At 36.0% G+C, this 17,096-nt stretch overlaps 1 protein-coding gene across 1 annotated transcript; it reads right to left on the bottom strand.

The window, feature by feature from the left end:
- Positions 1-8,133: 8,133 nt before the first annotated feature.
- On the bottom strand, positions 8,134-8,931 carry LOC145033948 (oleosin-like). Its single transcript, XM_078982417.1, has one exon. It carries the CDS (start codon positions 8,838-8,840, stop codon positions 8,250-8,252), a length of 591 nt encoding a protein of 196 aa, XP_078838543.1. The 5' UTR covers positions 8,841-8,931; the 3' UTR covers positions 8,134-8,249.
- Positions 8,932-17,096: the final 8,165 nt, after the last annotated feature.

Here is a 17,096-nt window from a genome sequence, read left to right as displayed (position 1 = left end):
CTCGTCGAGTTTCCAGACATCTCGTCGAGTCCTTGCATTTCCAAAGGTCGAGAAAACCCAAACTGACTTGTCCAGTCATCTTGATGACTCGCCAAGTTCATGTAGAAACCCTCAAGGTCAATCTTCATCGGACTCACTGAGTTGACCATGCAACTCGTCGAGTTCCTCCAATCCTTTCTCCATTCAGATCATTTTAAGCCACCCTAAAGCTCCATATTGCAGATCTAAGCTCCTAAGGCATACTTCCTACATAAAATTGCAAACTTTACGTACATGCAAGGTCATAATGGCCCAAATCAAGCTAAAGAAGAGGTTATAGGTAAGGAAAAGGCATTATCTTGCTAAAGGTTGAAGCTTTATGATTATAAGGACCAAGATGAGCTTAGATCTGAATTTGCAACTTCAGATCATAGTCCAACACTCAAAATGAAACACCAATCAAACTAAAATGGCCTTACTCTCAAATATAGAAAGATCTAGCTAGAAAAAGATCAACGTAACGACTTGTTACCTTCAAATGATGTTAAACTGGAGTAGACTTCGAATTTACAACCGTTCCGTGTCTCAAACTTCTTGATCTTCAAGCTCCTTGCAACAAGATCTTCCTTCCAAGCTTATCAACACACAAATATGGAGAGAAAACACGATTTAGGGTTTTTGAGTTCAAATGGAGCGTAAGGGAGGCTAATGACCCTTTAAATAGGGTGCAAAACCCTGGAAATTAGGGTTTCATCCTCTAGATCCAACTCATCGAGTCGTCTCCTCCGACTCATCAAGTTGGTCACTTAAGTTACGCGGCCAAATCAATTCCTACTCTACGAGTTAGGGCATCCAAGTCGTCGAGTCGGTCTTTTAAAATGAAAATATAAGACTGTAATTTTATAACTGAGAGTCGGGGTGTTACATAATCTCATTTACCAACGTAAACATCACATCACCATCTCATATTTACTTCATAATAAGATACATAATAGAATCCATTCGTCATTTTTTGCTCCCAGTAAACAAAAACCTTACCCATTCTCTCTCAAGTATCAAACTCATTTCCTTTCATTTACATGATCCAAATTACTCCAGGAGACCATTGCTTCAAGTTTGATTTAAGCTTTGGTAAGTTCTTATAGAATCCTAATTTTTCACAACCATCTTATGATTATTATCAAATATTCATGCATTAATATGTATTTCAAAACTAGGATACGGCTATCGTTTCACGTTCTAAATGGACAGTCACCGTTTCTATCCTGTTATCAAAACCGTTGTCATACTTCGAGGTGAGTTCATACTCCTACATTTTCATAACTTTTTCTATGTTTTAAGGGGGGGGGGGGTACAAGTAAAACAGAAGGAAGATTTTGTTAATATACCAACCATTATTTACGTTTTCTTACATTTTATGTATCTATTACGTGAAAACATAAAATATGTTGCCGCACCCCAAAACTGGAACGGCGAAAAAGTTCGGGGGCGGAGGACATCAAGTTTAGTATCACAAGACATCCATCTTCTGAATCCCAACGCGCGTACCTATCTACTAGTTTCATGAGAATACAAGTTACTTTGAAAGAGTAGATTAGCATTTAAGTTGGTGAGTTCATAAGATTTTAGTGATGTAAGTAAGTTGTAAGAAAGTTGTTGTAAGTTGTAAGTTCTGTTTAGAAAAGTTCGTTTGTTCCTCCAGAAAATCCTATATTTCCTGCTTTGATGAAAGATAAGTAAAAATGACACTACAATCCTTTCTATGAGTACTAAGTGGATACAAGTTATATAAAACCCAGAGTAAACAAACAATCGATTGTGTGTATCTGCCCTAAGCCCACAACCAAACAAGGAACAGGGAATGAAGTGGAAGACACACCTCATATTGTTTGTTAGATCATCGTTCTATATAACCCTGACATATTCACTTGGTACTCACGGAGTTAACTACAATAGTTCATCTATATTTTATGAAAACACTCTTTAAGAAAACTCTTATTTCTTTTAGTAAAAAGTAGTAACCACAGTGGTTCCTTCTATAATCACTTGGTTTATACTAGTTATATATAATCAAATACCGAATAGATAGTTAGTTGTGTAAATCTGCCCTAAGCCCACAACCAAACAAGGAACAGGAAGTAAGGCGGAAAGCACACATCCAATTACCTGCGGGTATTAGTTATATATAACCCTGATGTATAAACCAAGGTATTATAGAATTAACTACCTAAGGTCCTTTAAGTTATACTGGTTTAATAAAATGGATTAAACCCTTTATTTGTAAGTTTTTAGTTTTGTATACCAAATTTTATATTTGAAAAGTATGTTTTGTACTAGAAAAATGTGCATTGAATTAGTGTCCTATGACCTGACCCATACTTGGTACACCTTATGATTATTTGGTGCATACGGGATATATATGTAACTAAGATGGGATAGATAATAGACTGGGTGCATCTGCTCTAAGCCTACAACAAAACAAGGAACAGGAAGTAAGGCGAAAAGCATACACTCTATTATCTATCGGACCCGATTAATATATATCGCTAATGTATGCACTAAAGAATCATAAAGTTAGCATTATAGGTCCCTTTACTGAATGTACTAGACTCGACTGTTCTGTTTGTCATTTGAAAAGATGTAAGTTTTCCCTAGTTTATAACTATCTTAACTCGAAAATAGTTTGCATTAACTTTTATGTGAAACTATCACAATATGAAAGTAATGGGAAAATGTAAGTACTCAGTTGTCTTTTGAATTGACATCCTGACGTACTGTTTACCTTAAAACAAGTTTTTTATTTATTTATTAATATCCAGTACTTTGTAGATGTATCCCATATATAAAAATCATGGCATATTGTAGATGCACCATATATATATATATATATATATATATATATATATATATATATATATATATATATATATATATATATATATATATATATATATATGATCATGTATACCCAATTTACTATCATCTTTTGTTTAGAACAACGAGTTAGTGATTATTGGTATAATTAGATCTTGTATTGTTCTCCGTCAATAGCATTTAGTATGTTCTTTCTGTTATAGTATCTTAGTATGTTCCATCTGTTATCTTGTATTGTATCTACATCTCTGTTTCTCTTCATATTATGTTCTAGTATTTAGTATGAACTGATCCCCTAAAGTATACCTATTATAGTTTACTAGTATGTTTACTTGAACTGTTATTGAAAAGACTCATTTATATACTAAGTTATGATTGTACTTTAAAAACAGAGTTTTATCAACTATAAAGTAACATAACTTAAAAAGAGTTTTTGAAACGTTTTGATCACTTATGAAAAACATAAGCATCCCTTTAAAAGATGTTTATAACAAAACATTTACACAATTAACATCGTGTTCAACTAGTATCCCCCCCCCCCCCTCCCACCCTAAAAGCATTTAAAACAATTTAAAATATTAAGTATAGGGGTATGAACTCACCTTATGTGGGTGATTCAAACGAATATGTGCGTAAGGATGAAAATCTCCACTAGTGAAGTCCCGAGACACATACGAGTCCTAACTTACATATAATGGCATATATTGGCATGAATATAGTGTTTAGAAGCACCCACGTGCGAGGAAACACCTTTAGGGACTATGAAACGCTTGGACCAAGTGTTAGAATCACATGTGATTCATCTAAGGGGAGTGTACAGCCACAAAATGGAGTGTGCGGCCATAGGTGTACGGCCAGGGAGTGTGCAGCTATACACTCATGGTAAAAAGTGCACAAATGTGTGTTTGAATGGTACGGAAGCTTGTAGGACTATTGCTCATCAAGTCTTGAAGCTAGATTTGCATTTTGAAGGCCCTTTAGGGGTGTTTTGAGGGGTGTACGGCCACACATGGGTGTATGGATGTACACTCCTTATGAATTTGATATTGGTCGATTTTAAGGTGTTAATCAGGTGTTCCTAATATGTACTAAGCATAGGGAAGTGGTACTTACGATTTGGAGGCTCAAAAGGGTTCATAATCACCAAGAACAAGTGTGTGTTCTTGGTGTTCTTGGTGAAATGGATGAATATTTGAAGATCTTGCCAAAAGATGATTTCCATGGATGAAATCAAAGGGTGTTACTAGGAGAAGAAGGATAACAACAAATCAAAACAGAAGAAAGAGTTACATTCTTGAAGATCAGGGTGAAAGCTCGATGATAGTTGAGAGAGAATTCGATGTTCTTGACTTGGAAACTAAGGAAATTGCATGCAAATGAAGGGATATCACACTTATGGAGGGGGTGTATGGCCAACATGGGTGTACGGCCGCACACACATGTGTACCCCCGTACACTCCCTCATATGGAGTGTTCGGCTTGATTTCAACGCGAAGAACTTACACAACTCGATCCTATACCCAATGCTTGAATGTAATAAGATTTGAACCCTTAAACTCACTCTAAACAAGGCTAAAAGACACCAGAAATGAGTTTTCTACACTATTGGATTGAATGGATGAACTTACAAGGCAAAGATTTTCGGGTTATCACATATGTGAAACAACGGTTACCAAATTTGCAAACACTTACATGCAAAACATGTTAAAATGAAACAGTTATCATTTTCTATCAAACATACATTTTAAACTATAATAGGTATAGTTTGGGAAACATTCATATTATTTTACCCTTTCAGGGAAAAGAAACGATTATATAAAAAAAGATTATTTTTATATATTATAAACATAAGGAGTAACAATTTCATGTACGGACATTTTTATTACAAAAACACGTATCTCGTTGGAAATTTGTGAATCATTCGTCTTCATCGTACCTACCAAAGGTATACGTTGAAGTCTTGCTTTATAACCAGAGTCTCCTTCCGGAGAGCATGATATTCGTGTATAGATCTATACGGGACTGATGATCCCGCACCCTGGCTAATATCTACAGCTAAACCGGCAGGTTATGGGTGACAAATGTCATAAAATTTCGACGCCTGAAAAACGTCGAGGCAGACAATTCATTTCAGCATGGTTATGAAAACTCACATGATAAACGGCAATACATTATTTTTACGTGAAATCGATAATATGCTTATTTTACGTAAAAACATATCACTTCAAATGGTTTTATTTACAAATAAAACTACATATCACTAAACTAAGTATGGCATATATACTTATACTTTTCGGTCTTAGAATGTATAAGACTACAGTTCAGTTTTATGAAAAATATAGGATTTTGTTTCGTGATCCTGTCAGAAGGTAATCGTCTCTTGTTGGCAAAAAAAAACATGTTGATGCTGATGGTGGTCAACTTCATCAAAAATAGGTTCATGGTGGTCAACTTTAACAACAACTTCTTGATGGTGAACTTCATCTTGGACAACAACTTCAATATTGGCAACTTCATCTTGAACAATAGCCTCTTGATGGTCTTCGACATGATCTTATTGGTGGTCTTCAACATGATTTTATTGATGGTTAATTTCATCCTCTTGGTGATCAATTTCATCCTCTTTGTTGTCTTCAACATCACCTTCTTCAACAACCCCTTTTTCACTAACAATTGGTTTATTTTCCGCATTGTTAAAACAAATAATTTTATTATTATACAAATGTAGATGAATGAATAATCAAAATAAAAGTCAACCTTCTATGAGCAATGGACATCGACACTTGTTGTGTCCTTCTTGATGACCATTACCGCATCTTCAGATGGACATCCCTATCTTCTTAATTGTATGCCTTCCTTCATTCTCTGTAGGACATTTCCTTCTGTTTACTTTGGGCCTTCCTGACATTCTCCTATGCCTAGGTGGTAATATGGGATCACATAGAACATCAGGACACATGTTAGATCCATTAATTGGTTTGACTGGATACCTATAACAACTTCCAAACATGCTTGTTTTAAACCACACAACTACATAGTCCTCTTCCTTTCCATTCAGATACAATATTGCAGCGATAGCATGCACACAAGGGATACCACTAAGTTGTCAGTCTCTACAACCACATGTTTTGTGTTCAAGGTGAACTGTATAAACTCCAAGGGCTAATTTCACTTCATATTCTTGCTTACCACTTGGAACAACATCCTAATACATGCTCTGAAATCATATTAAGAAGGTACGTTATTTCATATTAATTCACTTTCAATTAAATAATATACCTTTGTTGTTCTTTTATCTTCTCAATCCTCTTTCTAATAAAAAGGCAGCTTTCCAAGTCCTACTTTGCCCCTTAAGCTTTTGATTGTACATCCTCTCCATCACGTACAACTTGATTTCTTCCAGCATTGTTTTTATGGGTTTTTTCCGGGATTTCTACGATTGTTGCATTGAAAGATTCATATCTACCATTTTCCACAGCATCACAACAATTCTCAAGTTCAAAGAATCCCCTACACCATGTATTCGGGTCTCTTTCTATCAGGTCGTCATAAGCTTCTATGGACATTGTACGAATTTCCCTCATGTATGAGTGGAAAGTGGAGTTAGTTGTAGCCTTTGCAGATCTCCAAAATAACCTCCTAAACTCGACACTCATGAACCATTTCTTCTTAAAGTTGGCAAAGATGTGTTGGGCACAATTCCTATGCTCACATGATGGTGCCCTTTCCTTAACAGCCTCCATCAAAACCTACAAGGTGATAACAAATTTTAGTTGTAAAACACATAATGTAGTAAGTAAAAGTAAACTAAAACACACCTTGTGTTGGTCCGAAATAATTGTCAGACCCCTACCATCTCCTATCTCAATGTCCTCAAGTACAAGATCAATGAACCACATCCAAGTTTCCTTGTTTTCAACTATTACAACAGCCCATGCTAGAGGGTACATTTGGTTGTTTGCGTCCTTACCAACGGTTGTTAACAACTCACTTCTGCAAATACCCTTCAAAAAACAGCCATCAACATTGATAACCCTTCTACATCCTTCAATCCAACCATCCTTTACAGACTTCAGGCAAATATACATCCTTTTGAAGTAGTTTGTAGCGTCAAGCGTATGATTTGTCTAAATTAAGACTGTTGAACCAAGATTAACCCTCAATAACTCAGCACCATAACTCACCTTTCACTAAACCCTTGATGGTGAAATGATTTCCCTTGGGGCATTTGAATTTCCATGTAATTTGTTTTCGTAAGTCATGTCATATTTACATTTGATCTAAATTAATAACTCAGCACCATAACTCACCTTTCACTAAAACCTTGATGGTGAAATGATTTCCCTTAGAGCATTTAAATTTCCATGTAATTTGTTTTCATAAATCATGTCATATTTTACTTTTAAGACGGTTGAACCAAGATTAACCCGCACTAACTCACCACCATGACTCACCTTTCACTAAAACCTTAATGGTGAAATGATTTCCCTTGTAACATTTAAATGGAACATTTGAGTTTCCATGTAATTTGTTTTTTTTTATAAGTCATGTCATATTTACCTTTGATCACCTGATCACCGGTAAACAAAGAACATTAACCCAGAGATGTTGGTCATTTTAAAAAAATAATAATAATTTTAATGATAATTTTATTTGGGTTTTTAATAATAAAAAAAAAGACATTAATTTATGGTAATTTTATTTGGCTTTTTAATAAAAAAATTAGAAAAAAAAAGACATTAATAGGTAATTTTATTTGGCTTTTTAATAAAAAAAAAAAGAAATTAATTTGTTGGTGTTTCTTGAATAACAAAATACAATTAGAATAATATGAACGCTTTTACTTTTAATTTTACTTTATTTGGCTTGTTAATAGAAACATTAATTTGTTGTTTCTTGAACAACAAAAATTAGGGTAATATCAACGCTTTTGATTTGTTGGCAATCTTAGTTAACGACTTATCATAGAATTTGAACAACAAAAACGTTAAATCCATCCCTTTACTTATCATAGAATTTGAACTCTCTAACAAAAAGTAGTCGTATTACTGCTCTTGCAACTATATCGTACCAAAATATACACCAATGTATAATTTGTTGCGCATCTTAGTTAACGACTTTCCAATGACCCGTGGTATTCATTTTGTTACTGAAAATTTATCAACTACATAAATCGATGAGTATAAACATTGTAACATACATGATTAATCTCCATTTAACCTGATTTTGATTCAACCAAAACATCCGATCATATGAAAACCAAATCTTAACACACATAAATACAACAAACGATTATACCACCGGAAAAAAAAAGTACAACAAAACAAACATTCGAAAACACAACTAAAAGATTACAATCAACATTATTCCCAAACACTCTTTAAATCTTGAAATCCTCAAGTCCGATCACCACCTTTCCCACCTTCTTTCCCACCACCAGTTTGAACATGAACACCTCCACCAACTTGATGCCCTTGACCGGTTTGACCCTGAGGTCCTATCTCATGAGCCTTCTGCTGAATTGTCTGACCCATCTCCTTCGTCTTCTGCCCGGTATACATTCCCACATCCTGAACTGTTTCCTTCGCATAGTCTATCTGATCTTGAAGCGACGGTGTTGACTGCCTCAACAGGTTCACCAAGTACGACAAGGAGCTCAGCCCAGTCAACCCAAAAGTTCCCGATGTCAAAAACCCAGTGACAGCCAAGCCGATTGTTAGAATCGCCGGGACAATAACAGGGCTGAAAATGATGAACACCGGAGTAGCAACAGCAAGTCCGATCATTGTTCCGACGAGGGTGATTCCCGCTAGGCCAAGTAAGATCCCGCCGATTGGAAGTAAGGCCATGATGGCCATTATTTTGCTGCCGGATGGACCTTGTTGCGGGTAAGGGAGTTTGTCGCCGGTGGTGCGGTCATAGCGGAAGTGGGGTTGGGCGGTGTGGTGTTGGGCGGTGTGATGTTGACGGTCGTATGTAGTTGCCATGATTTGTAATGAGGTGGAAGAGGTGGAAGAAAGATGGGGTTTTTAAAGATGAAAGGGGAGATATATGGTGATGACACGTGTGTGGTGACTTGGACATACGAGGCTTTGCATGAAGCACAGGTTTCATTCACTTCTGGAGTGTTTGGGAATTGCGATTGTTGTGTATGGTACTTTTCTTTTGGGACAAACTTTGAAGATTTTCAAACTTATATAAAAGGATTTTGTAAACAAAAAAATAAGAAGGTAGATAATAATAAAATCTCTACTAGTTTTTTTGTTTTTTAGGTATTCACAGTGTATTTTATTTTATTAGAGTTTAATAGATTAATATATTATTATTTTATTTTATATATTTTATTAATATTTTTTTATAATATATTATATTTTATAAAGTTTAATAAAATATGTCTCAATAATAATAATAAATAATGAAGAATTTACTAAGCATGAAACTTTATAATATCAACATAACAACCTATAATACCTATAATGATAAGTTTAACCATCTCATTTCAGTATCTTCACTTTTTTTGCTTGGTAATCTTTATGCACCGTAGAATGGTCATTCTATTGTTTTTTTTTTATTTTCAATTTTTATTTATATTTTAAAATTATTTTTAATAAACAAAAAGAAATTAGGTTAATCTTACCAACCCACCATCCTATCGATCCATCCCACTTCATTCCTTATAAGCTCATAATTAATTATAATTGTGCTTACTGGTTACCATTTAGTCATTTATTTATGTTAGATGATGGCATTCACTAATATCTAGACACAAAGAAACAACTAATGAAATCAAAGTTATCAATTTTTACTTGTAGACATATATAAATGTTCCAATAGTTATAGAATCATATTTATTATGTTGTGACTATTCTTATCCTTTAGTAACATTGATTTACTTTATATCATGACATATAATATCATTTGAACATATAAAGAAAAACATGTGACAATCGTTTACTTTTAGACATATAAAAGTTAAAACCACCACAGATATAACACTTGTGAGATCCTATTTTTTATGTTGTGACGATTATTTATCATCACCATAGACATAACACTTATGAAATCCTTTTTTTATGTTGTAACGATTATTTATCTTTTATTGACATTGATTTATTTTATATCATGACATATGATATCTTTTAGACACAAAAATAAAAACAATGTGACAATTGTTTAGTTTTAAACATATATATATCCCATTTTTTAATGTTGTGATGATTGTTTATCCTTTAATAACATTGATTTATTTTATATCATGAGATATGTTATCACTTAGACACATAAAATAAAAAATATGGCCATTGTTTGCTTATAGATATATAAAAGTGTTAAAATCATCGTTAAATACTACTTATAGGATCCTATTTTTTATGTTATGACTATTGTTTATATGACATCCTCAAAATCACAGCCAGAAAAGACCGGTTTAATTTATACGTTTAAACTACTTTCAGAGTAATCATTTGATTAAAAAAGTTGCGGAATTTGTTCACAAAAGAAAATATGATAAAATAAGATTTACCAAAGCATTTCTTAAAGAAATATATTTTCATTATATAACAAAACTCGGGATGTTATGTTCCGATAAACAGACCAAAATTATAAACATTACAAAATAGACCTTACAACAGTTAAATATAACAACATGTCTATAATCCAAAAATAATCTTGACAAGTCATCCAACTTATGCATTGGCGCCACTACCTGTAATACAAAGAAAACTGAGTGGGTCAGGCTTGGGAGTCTAGTGAGCATATAGGGTTTTCAACCCACAATAAATAATAATTTTTAATTCCACCAACCAACGATAACCCAATTACTCATTCCCGTTATTTTCACTTTACGTCCCTAAGACAACTAACACAAGGGACCTAGTCTAAGAATATTTCATCGAGGAGACAACACATGCCCCCGGTGGTTTCCTAGCAATATATGTCAAATAAGACAACCATGATGGGAATGGAGTATAGCGAATGAAAACCCAAGTTCATTAACACCTACAGGTGGCGAACCTGCTAGCGTTCCACAGGACTGTCCAGAAAAGTATGTGATCGTCATCTAAACTCCGCTAGATGACTAAATAAAAAACAATAGCATCGATGCCTCTCCTCATTTTAACACACATCAACTATCTACCTATGTTTTACCCAACACTTTTGTAGATAAAAATACATATATAGTTTAAAATTTGTATAAAACATTTATTCAACATTTATTTAAAATAAAAAAATAATGTATAAACACATAACACGTATTTTATATAGAATACTTTGTATCAGTGTGTTAGAAGAAAAGGAATATACACCCACTTCAAATAAACAACAATATATATACATATAACACTATTTTAAAGCAAATACTTCATATTTATGTGTTAGAAAAAAGAAACCACACACTCACTTGATCAGAAGATGATCGGACAGCACTACGGCTTGTAATGATAGTATTCTTCGGTGAAACTGGGTGATCTCCACAAAAACCGAGATTCTCGCGGGCAAAGCTTCGGCTCGAAAACTCTACTTCTTTGGATCTTCAGCCTTTGGGACTTACTTCGGGGCTCGGGAATGATAACGGGCTTCGAGATATTTCTTGCACGAAAAACGAGGTAAAATTGGAGAGAGAGAGAAGAGGAATTGAGCAAGGAACTCGGCTTCCCTCGCATCCCTTTTATAGGGTCTGAAACCTTCAATTACGTTGGGCGTATCTTAGGTACACTGGGTGTTGGGTACTTGGTGTTGCGTCTTGGGCTCGCTTCCTAGCCCATCTTTTATGCGGTATGGGCCTGTCCATCCGTATCTTATTTTCTAGGGTTTGTGTATTAATAGATGTTTGCATGCATCTTTTTAGTAACTGATAGATCGGGGTTTTTACGTGTAATTTTAGAAGATATCTTTTTGTAACCCTAGAATCCTCTACAGCGGAAGTTCTTTATCGAGCTCGGCTGAGGATTGAAAGTTCTAATCATTCAACACATTCAAATCCATTCTTGAGTATTGTTTCATTGCTTTACATTCTTTATATACCTGTTTCAAAGATCTAATCGATCAAAGAGATTTATATCTCAACAATTGGTATCAGAGCGGGAGGCTGTGTAATTCATACATATCTCTTCTGTGAAAGAAGTTATTAGGGTTTATTCCGCATTAACTAATATTTATTGAGCCGTCACCCCATAATTGACGTATCTCATTACTTGTTCGTTTTGCCCTAATATTATATATTACAAGTATGATCTTTCAAACAGGTTATTCGATCAAGCATGGACAAGTCGCCGTCTAATCCCATTAATATTTCGAACAACATTGGATCAACAACGAAGATTCCCATCCTTTACACCCAAGATTATGAAGTCTGGGCACATCACTTTGAAGATTATGTTATAGGGTCTAAGGACAATGGATACCTCATCTGGGAAGCAATCGTATCGGGACCTTTCGCTCATTCTGCAACTTCAAGGATTATTAAAACTCAAAAGGAGTATAATGATCTTTTGAAAGATGTTAAAGATGTTGCCCAAGACGAAAAAGATAAATTTCAGTGCAATATTAAAGCATTGAGATTAATCAGATTTTCTCTTCAATCTGACACTTTCAGGCTGGTGAGTTCGTGTACTACTGCCAAAGAAGTATGGGACAGGCTTCGAGAATTGTATTCTACGGACGAAGATCTTGAACACTCCATTCAAACCTTACTCTTATCCGAGTTTGGTGAATTCAAGCAGGGAGCCGAAGAAACCGTGACTCAAACGTTCGATCGCTTCAATCATCTTCTTAGCAAGATGATTAAACATTATATTGAAAGGAAGTTAATTGAGCAGAAGGTCACGTTTTTGAACGGCCTCAGATCTGAGTGGAGAGCTGTAGTGTCCACAGTTAAAGCGCATGAGCAATTCAAAAGTAAAGCAGTGATTGAAGATGAAGATCATACTACAGGAGAAAAATGTAGTTTCAAGCCTGGGTTCATTGGCCCTACTATCCAAAAGTAAAGCGGTGATTGAATATGAAGACCTCAACATAGAAGACTATGATCTTACTTCTGAAGACTATGCTATGATGGTATCAAACCCCAAGAGGTTCATCAAGAAAAGATTTCCCACCAATAAGAACAGAAATTGGCAGGGAAGTTATAGCTCTGAAAAGGTCAAAGACGAACCGAAAGCAGAAGAATCAAAGAAGGAACCAAAAGCTGAAGGAGATTCGGGAGTAAGCTGCTATTACGGTGGAGGAAAGAATCACTATGCTAAAGATTGTGTCCTCAAAAAAATGGTAGAAAAGGATGAGGAAAAAGATGAAGAAGCTTTGTTGCTGAAAAAGCTGGATGAGATCAAGAAGAAGAAATCTACTGCTAACCCGTCTATGAATGATTTAATTGTGCAGGGTTCGATAGCAAATGATGAATTCGGAGGTGTGGAGGTCTGGTCAACTGACTCCGAGGATGATGAAGTAAGGAGGCCTTCTCATGGAAAAGCTTATGTGGCGAAAGAGAAGGATAGCAGTGGAAAATGCTTGATGGTGTCTGATGTATCTCAAATGAGCGGATACAACACAGATGGTGGGAATAAAGACACGAAGGAGCAAAAGGACATGTGCTTTACAGCAAAACCGCTCAGCGTGCAATTTAACGAGCTTGATGAACTGATCAAGAAGGTACAATCCGTTTCATTCAAAGTCCCACAATGCTCATATGAAAAAGAATTAAAAAATGTTAATTCAAGAATTTCTCATCTAGACAGCAGTTTAACTCAAACTCGAGTCACCAATTCTAACCTAACTGACCAAATAAGCAGGGTGTCTTCGAAGAGTGGGGAACGGAGGATGTGGATCGAACTGAAGGAGTCGGAGTTAATCAAAACCAAGGACAAAAACATTTATTTGCAAAGAGACAATTTAAAACTTTTGAAACAGCGAAATGTTTTTTGTTTGATTGCTAAGCGTCTTTACAATAATATTACTCAACTTCGTTTGAACTGTGAAATAGGGCAGAAAATTCATCATATGATTTTGCCCTTCCTTGAGTTTAAGGAGGATGAAATCGACGCTGAAGCATACAATTGTGAAAGTGTGGTTTCGTCTTAGGATGTTAATCCAACGTATATGTATGGTCTAGACAAAATTGAATCTTTCATTTAGTCCAAGGACCATAAGGACATGCTGAAAAACCTTTTGGATGAAAATGACAAACTGAATCTAAGGACCGAAACCATACAAAAATTTGACTCATTGAATGCCAATTTGAGCTCAGAAAATAAAATTCATGTTGAAAATGCATCTGAGCTTAATGAGGATAATGACATGAGTGAAATTTCTGTAGAGGATGAAGTTGACTGTTCTGAGTTTGTCAAGAGCGAACCCGAAATCCACAAAAATCTCATCTCAGAAAATTCTGTGGAGTTTGCTCGCTTGTCCCAACAAATGTCCCCGAAACTTGAAGAAAAGGTTGTTGTTTACCAAAAGGTAAGGACAACACCAAATCAGGTGTATAAGGTCACAGGTGTAACCGAACATCAGACAGCCGAACTCACAACCATTGTAAACGAAGACAATGTTGATGGTTGTCATGAGTTCTTCTGGTCTGCCCCTATCGACAATGCTGATGAAACTGTTGGTCTATCAGAGCAAACATCCTGGAAGACAAAAGGAAGATATATTCCTAAGCCACTGAACAAGCCTGATAACTTTGACGTACCAAGTACTAGTGGTACAAAAGATGTTCCTAAGTAGATTCGAGTGAATCATCATCGGTTCAAAGTGGACTTGTTGACACAAATCAAAAACAAAAGGCGCACATCCATCATCAGCCGAAACAGATGAGAAATCAAAAACAACAAAGGAATCAGAGATACAAGAAGAATCTTTCTGAAAGAAAACAGTGTTGGCAGTCTCAAAATGCCTATTTCTCATATCGTGACAGAAATTTAAAGTCAGAGAAAAATACTGTTGGATCTCAAGAGAGAAATAACAACCGAAAGCAGAAGTTCGGTTCAGAGAACAGTATCAACCAAAAGCAGAAGTTCGTTTCAGAGAACAGCATCAACCGAAATCAGAGGTTCGGTTCAGAGAGCAAAAGAGACCAAAATTCTAGGTTCGGTCCCTCTGATAATCAAAACCGAAAGAGTCACCTAGAATATCAAGTCAAGAAATCATCTCAGTCTAAATTCTCTCATTCTAATTCTTCTAATTCTTCCAATCATTCTTCTTCTCAACCCCATTCTAAATCCAATTTTGCTCGAACTCAAAAACCTAAATCTTCAACTGACCTGAAAGGGAAATCAAAGGTTTCGTCAATTAGATCCGAGTCCAAACCAAAAGCATCAAATCCCATTAAAATTAAAGTTTTCACCATCAAAAAGAAAGATGAAACAACATTAATAAAAAGAACATATTTCGTTGACATCTCTCTTACTACTCCTGTTCCTGTGAAAGGCTCACGTGGATCCAAGAAACTTTGGGTTCCTAAATCTGTTTAATTTGTGCAGGTTATCAGTGACGAGCAGTTTGACAAAGAATGGTATATCGACAGTGGCTGCTCACATCACATGACAGGAAGGAAGGAAGAGCTAAGGCAATTCAGGTCTCTTTCAAACGGTGGAAATGTCAAGTTCGGGAACAACTCCTTCGGAACCATAAAAGGCTATGGAATGATTACAAACGGTGATTTCACGATCAGGAAGGTTGCATATCTAGAAGGACTACAACATAATCTCATTAGTGTATCTCAGCTTGTTGGAGGTACTGGTCTCAAAGTCTCGTTCGATGATGAGGGTTCGAAAATTATTGAGAAGCAAACAAACAAAGTTATTCTCAAATCAAAGCGCAAAGGTGAAATGTTTCCCCTAAATCTCAAACCTATCAAAGGGAATCCAGCAATCTGCTTGTTATCAAAAGCACAATCTGACGAAAGCTGGCTGTGGCACCGAAGGCTTTCCCATCTCAACTTTAAGGATATCAACAAACTTGTCACTGGAGGTCATTTTCGTGGTCTTCCATTGCTCAAGTACGATAGAGAACATTTGTGTGCGGCATGTGAAATGGGGAAGCAGAGTCGTCAAAGTCATCCATCAATCATAAACACAAAAGTTGTTGAACCACTAGAGTTACTTCACATTGACTTGTGTGGTCCATCATCAATCGAAAGTATCGGCGGAAGCAAGTACATTCTTGTTATTGTTGATGACTTTTCGCGTTTTACGTGGGTGTTCTTTCTGAAGCTTAAATCTGAAGCGACTCACAAGCTAAAGATGTTCATCAAGCAGGTTGAAGTACAGCTGAAGAAAGTTGTTCGGAACATCAGGAGCGACAATGGCCTGGAGTTCAAAAATAAAGAATTCGAAGAATTCCTGACGGAAAGAGGAACTAGTCACAACTTCTCAGCTCCCTACACACCTCAACAAAACGGAATAGTTGAGAGGCGAAACCGATCCTTGAGTGAAGCAGCTCGAACCATGCTAAGTTTTGCTTCTTTACCTTTATATTTTTGGGCTGATGCTATATCTGCAGCTTGTTTTACACAGAACAGGTCATATCTCAATAAGCAATTCACGCTCACTCCTTATGAGATCATCAACAACAGGAAGCCGAACGTTAAATTCTTCCATGTGTTCGGTTCCCGGTGCTTCATCTTCAATTCTAAAGAACATCACAACAAATTTGATGTCAAAGCCGATGAAGGGATTTTTCTGGGCTATTCTCTCACTTCTAAAGCGTACAGGGTATTAAACAAACGTTCGAGGAAAATAGAAGAGACATATTACGTGACCTTCGATGATAGCTATGTCAAAAAGTCAAAAGCCAACATAGACACAACTGGTGAAATCTTTCCTCAAACAGGTCAAGTCACAGTATCAATTGCAAATCTTTTTGAGAAGTTTGTCGACTTATTTGATGAACCAGAGAAGGCTATTAACTCGGAAGCCAGAGCAGTAGACAACAAGGTGGATCATCTAAAGCAACTAGTAGAAGATGCTACAAGGCGAATGAATGAAGGAGTATCCAATTCCAGCGCTTCAGTCGAGGGGGAGCACACTGGTACTGCAGCACCCGAAAGTACTGTAGCACTCGAAGGTACTGTAGCACTCGAACGCTCCGTAGCACCAGAAGTCACTACAGCACCCGAAGGTACTGTACCACCCGAAGGTACTGTAGCACCCAAACGTTCTGCAGCACCAGAAGGCACTGTAGCAACCGAAGGTACTGTAGCACCTGAACGTCCCACAACACCAGAAGGTACTGTCACACCTGAACAC

This window comes from Lactuca saligna, chromosome 3, assembly GCF_052625555.1.
Source record: "Lactuca saligna cultivar CGN05327 chromosome 3, ASM5262555v1, whole genome shotgun sequence".
Lineage (NCBI taxonomy): Eukaryota > Viridiplantae > Streptophyta > Magnoliopsida > Asterales > Asteraceae > Lactuca > Lactuca saligna.
The sequence above is the reverse complement of the archived record's forward strand: the minus strand, read 5'-3'. Positions and strand labels throughout refer to the sequence as shown.

What these genes read in the sequence shown, in the direction of transcription:
- LOC145033948 (XM_078982417.1), bottom strand. Translation starts at nt 8,840, where the DNA reads ATGGCAACTACATACGACCGTCAACATCACACCGCCCAACACCACACC.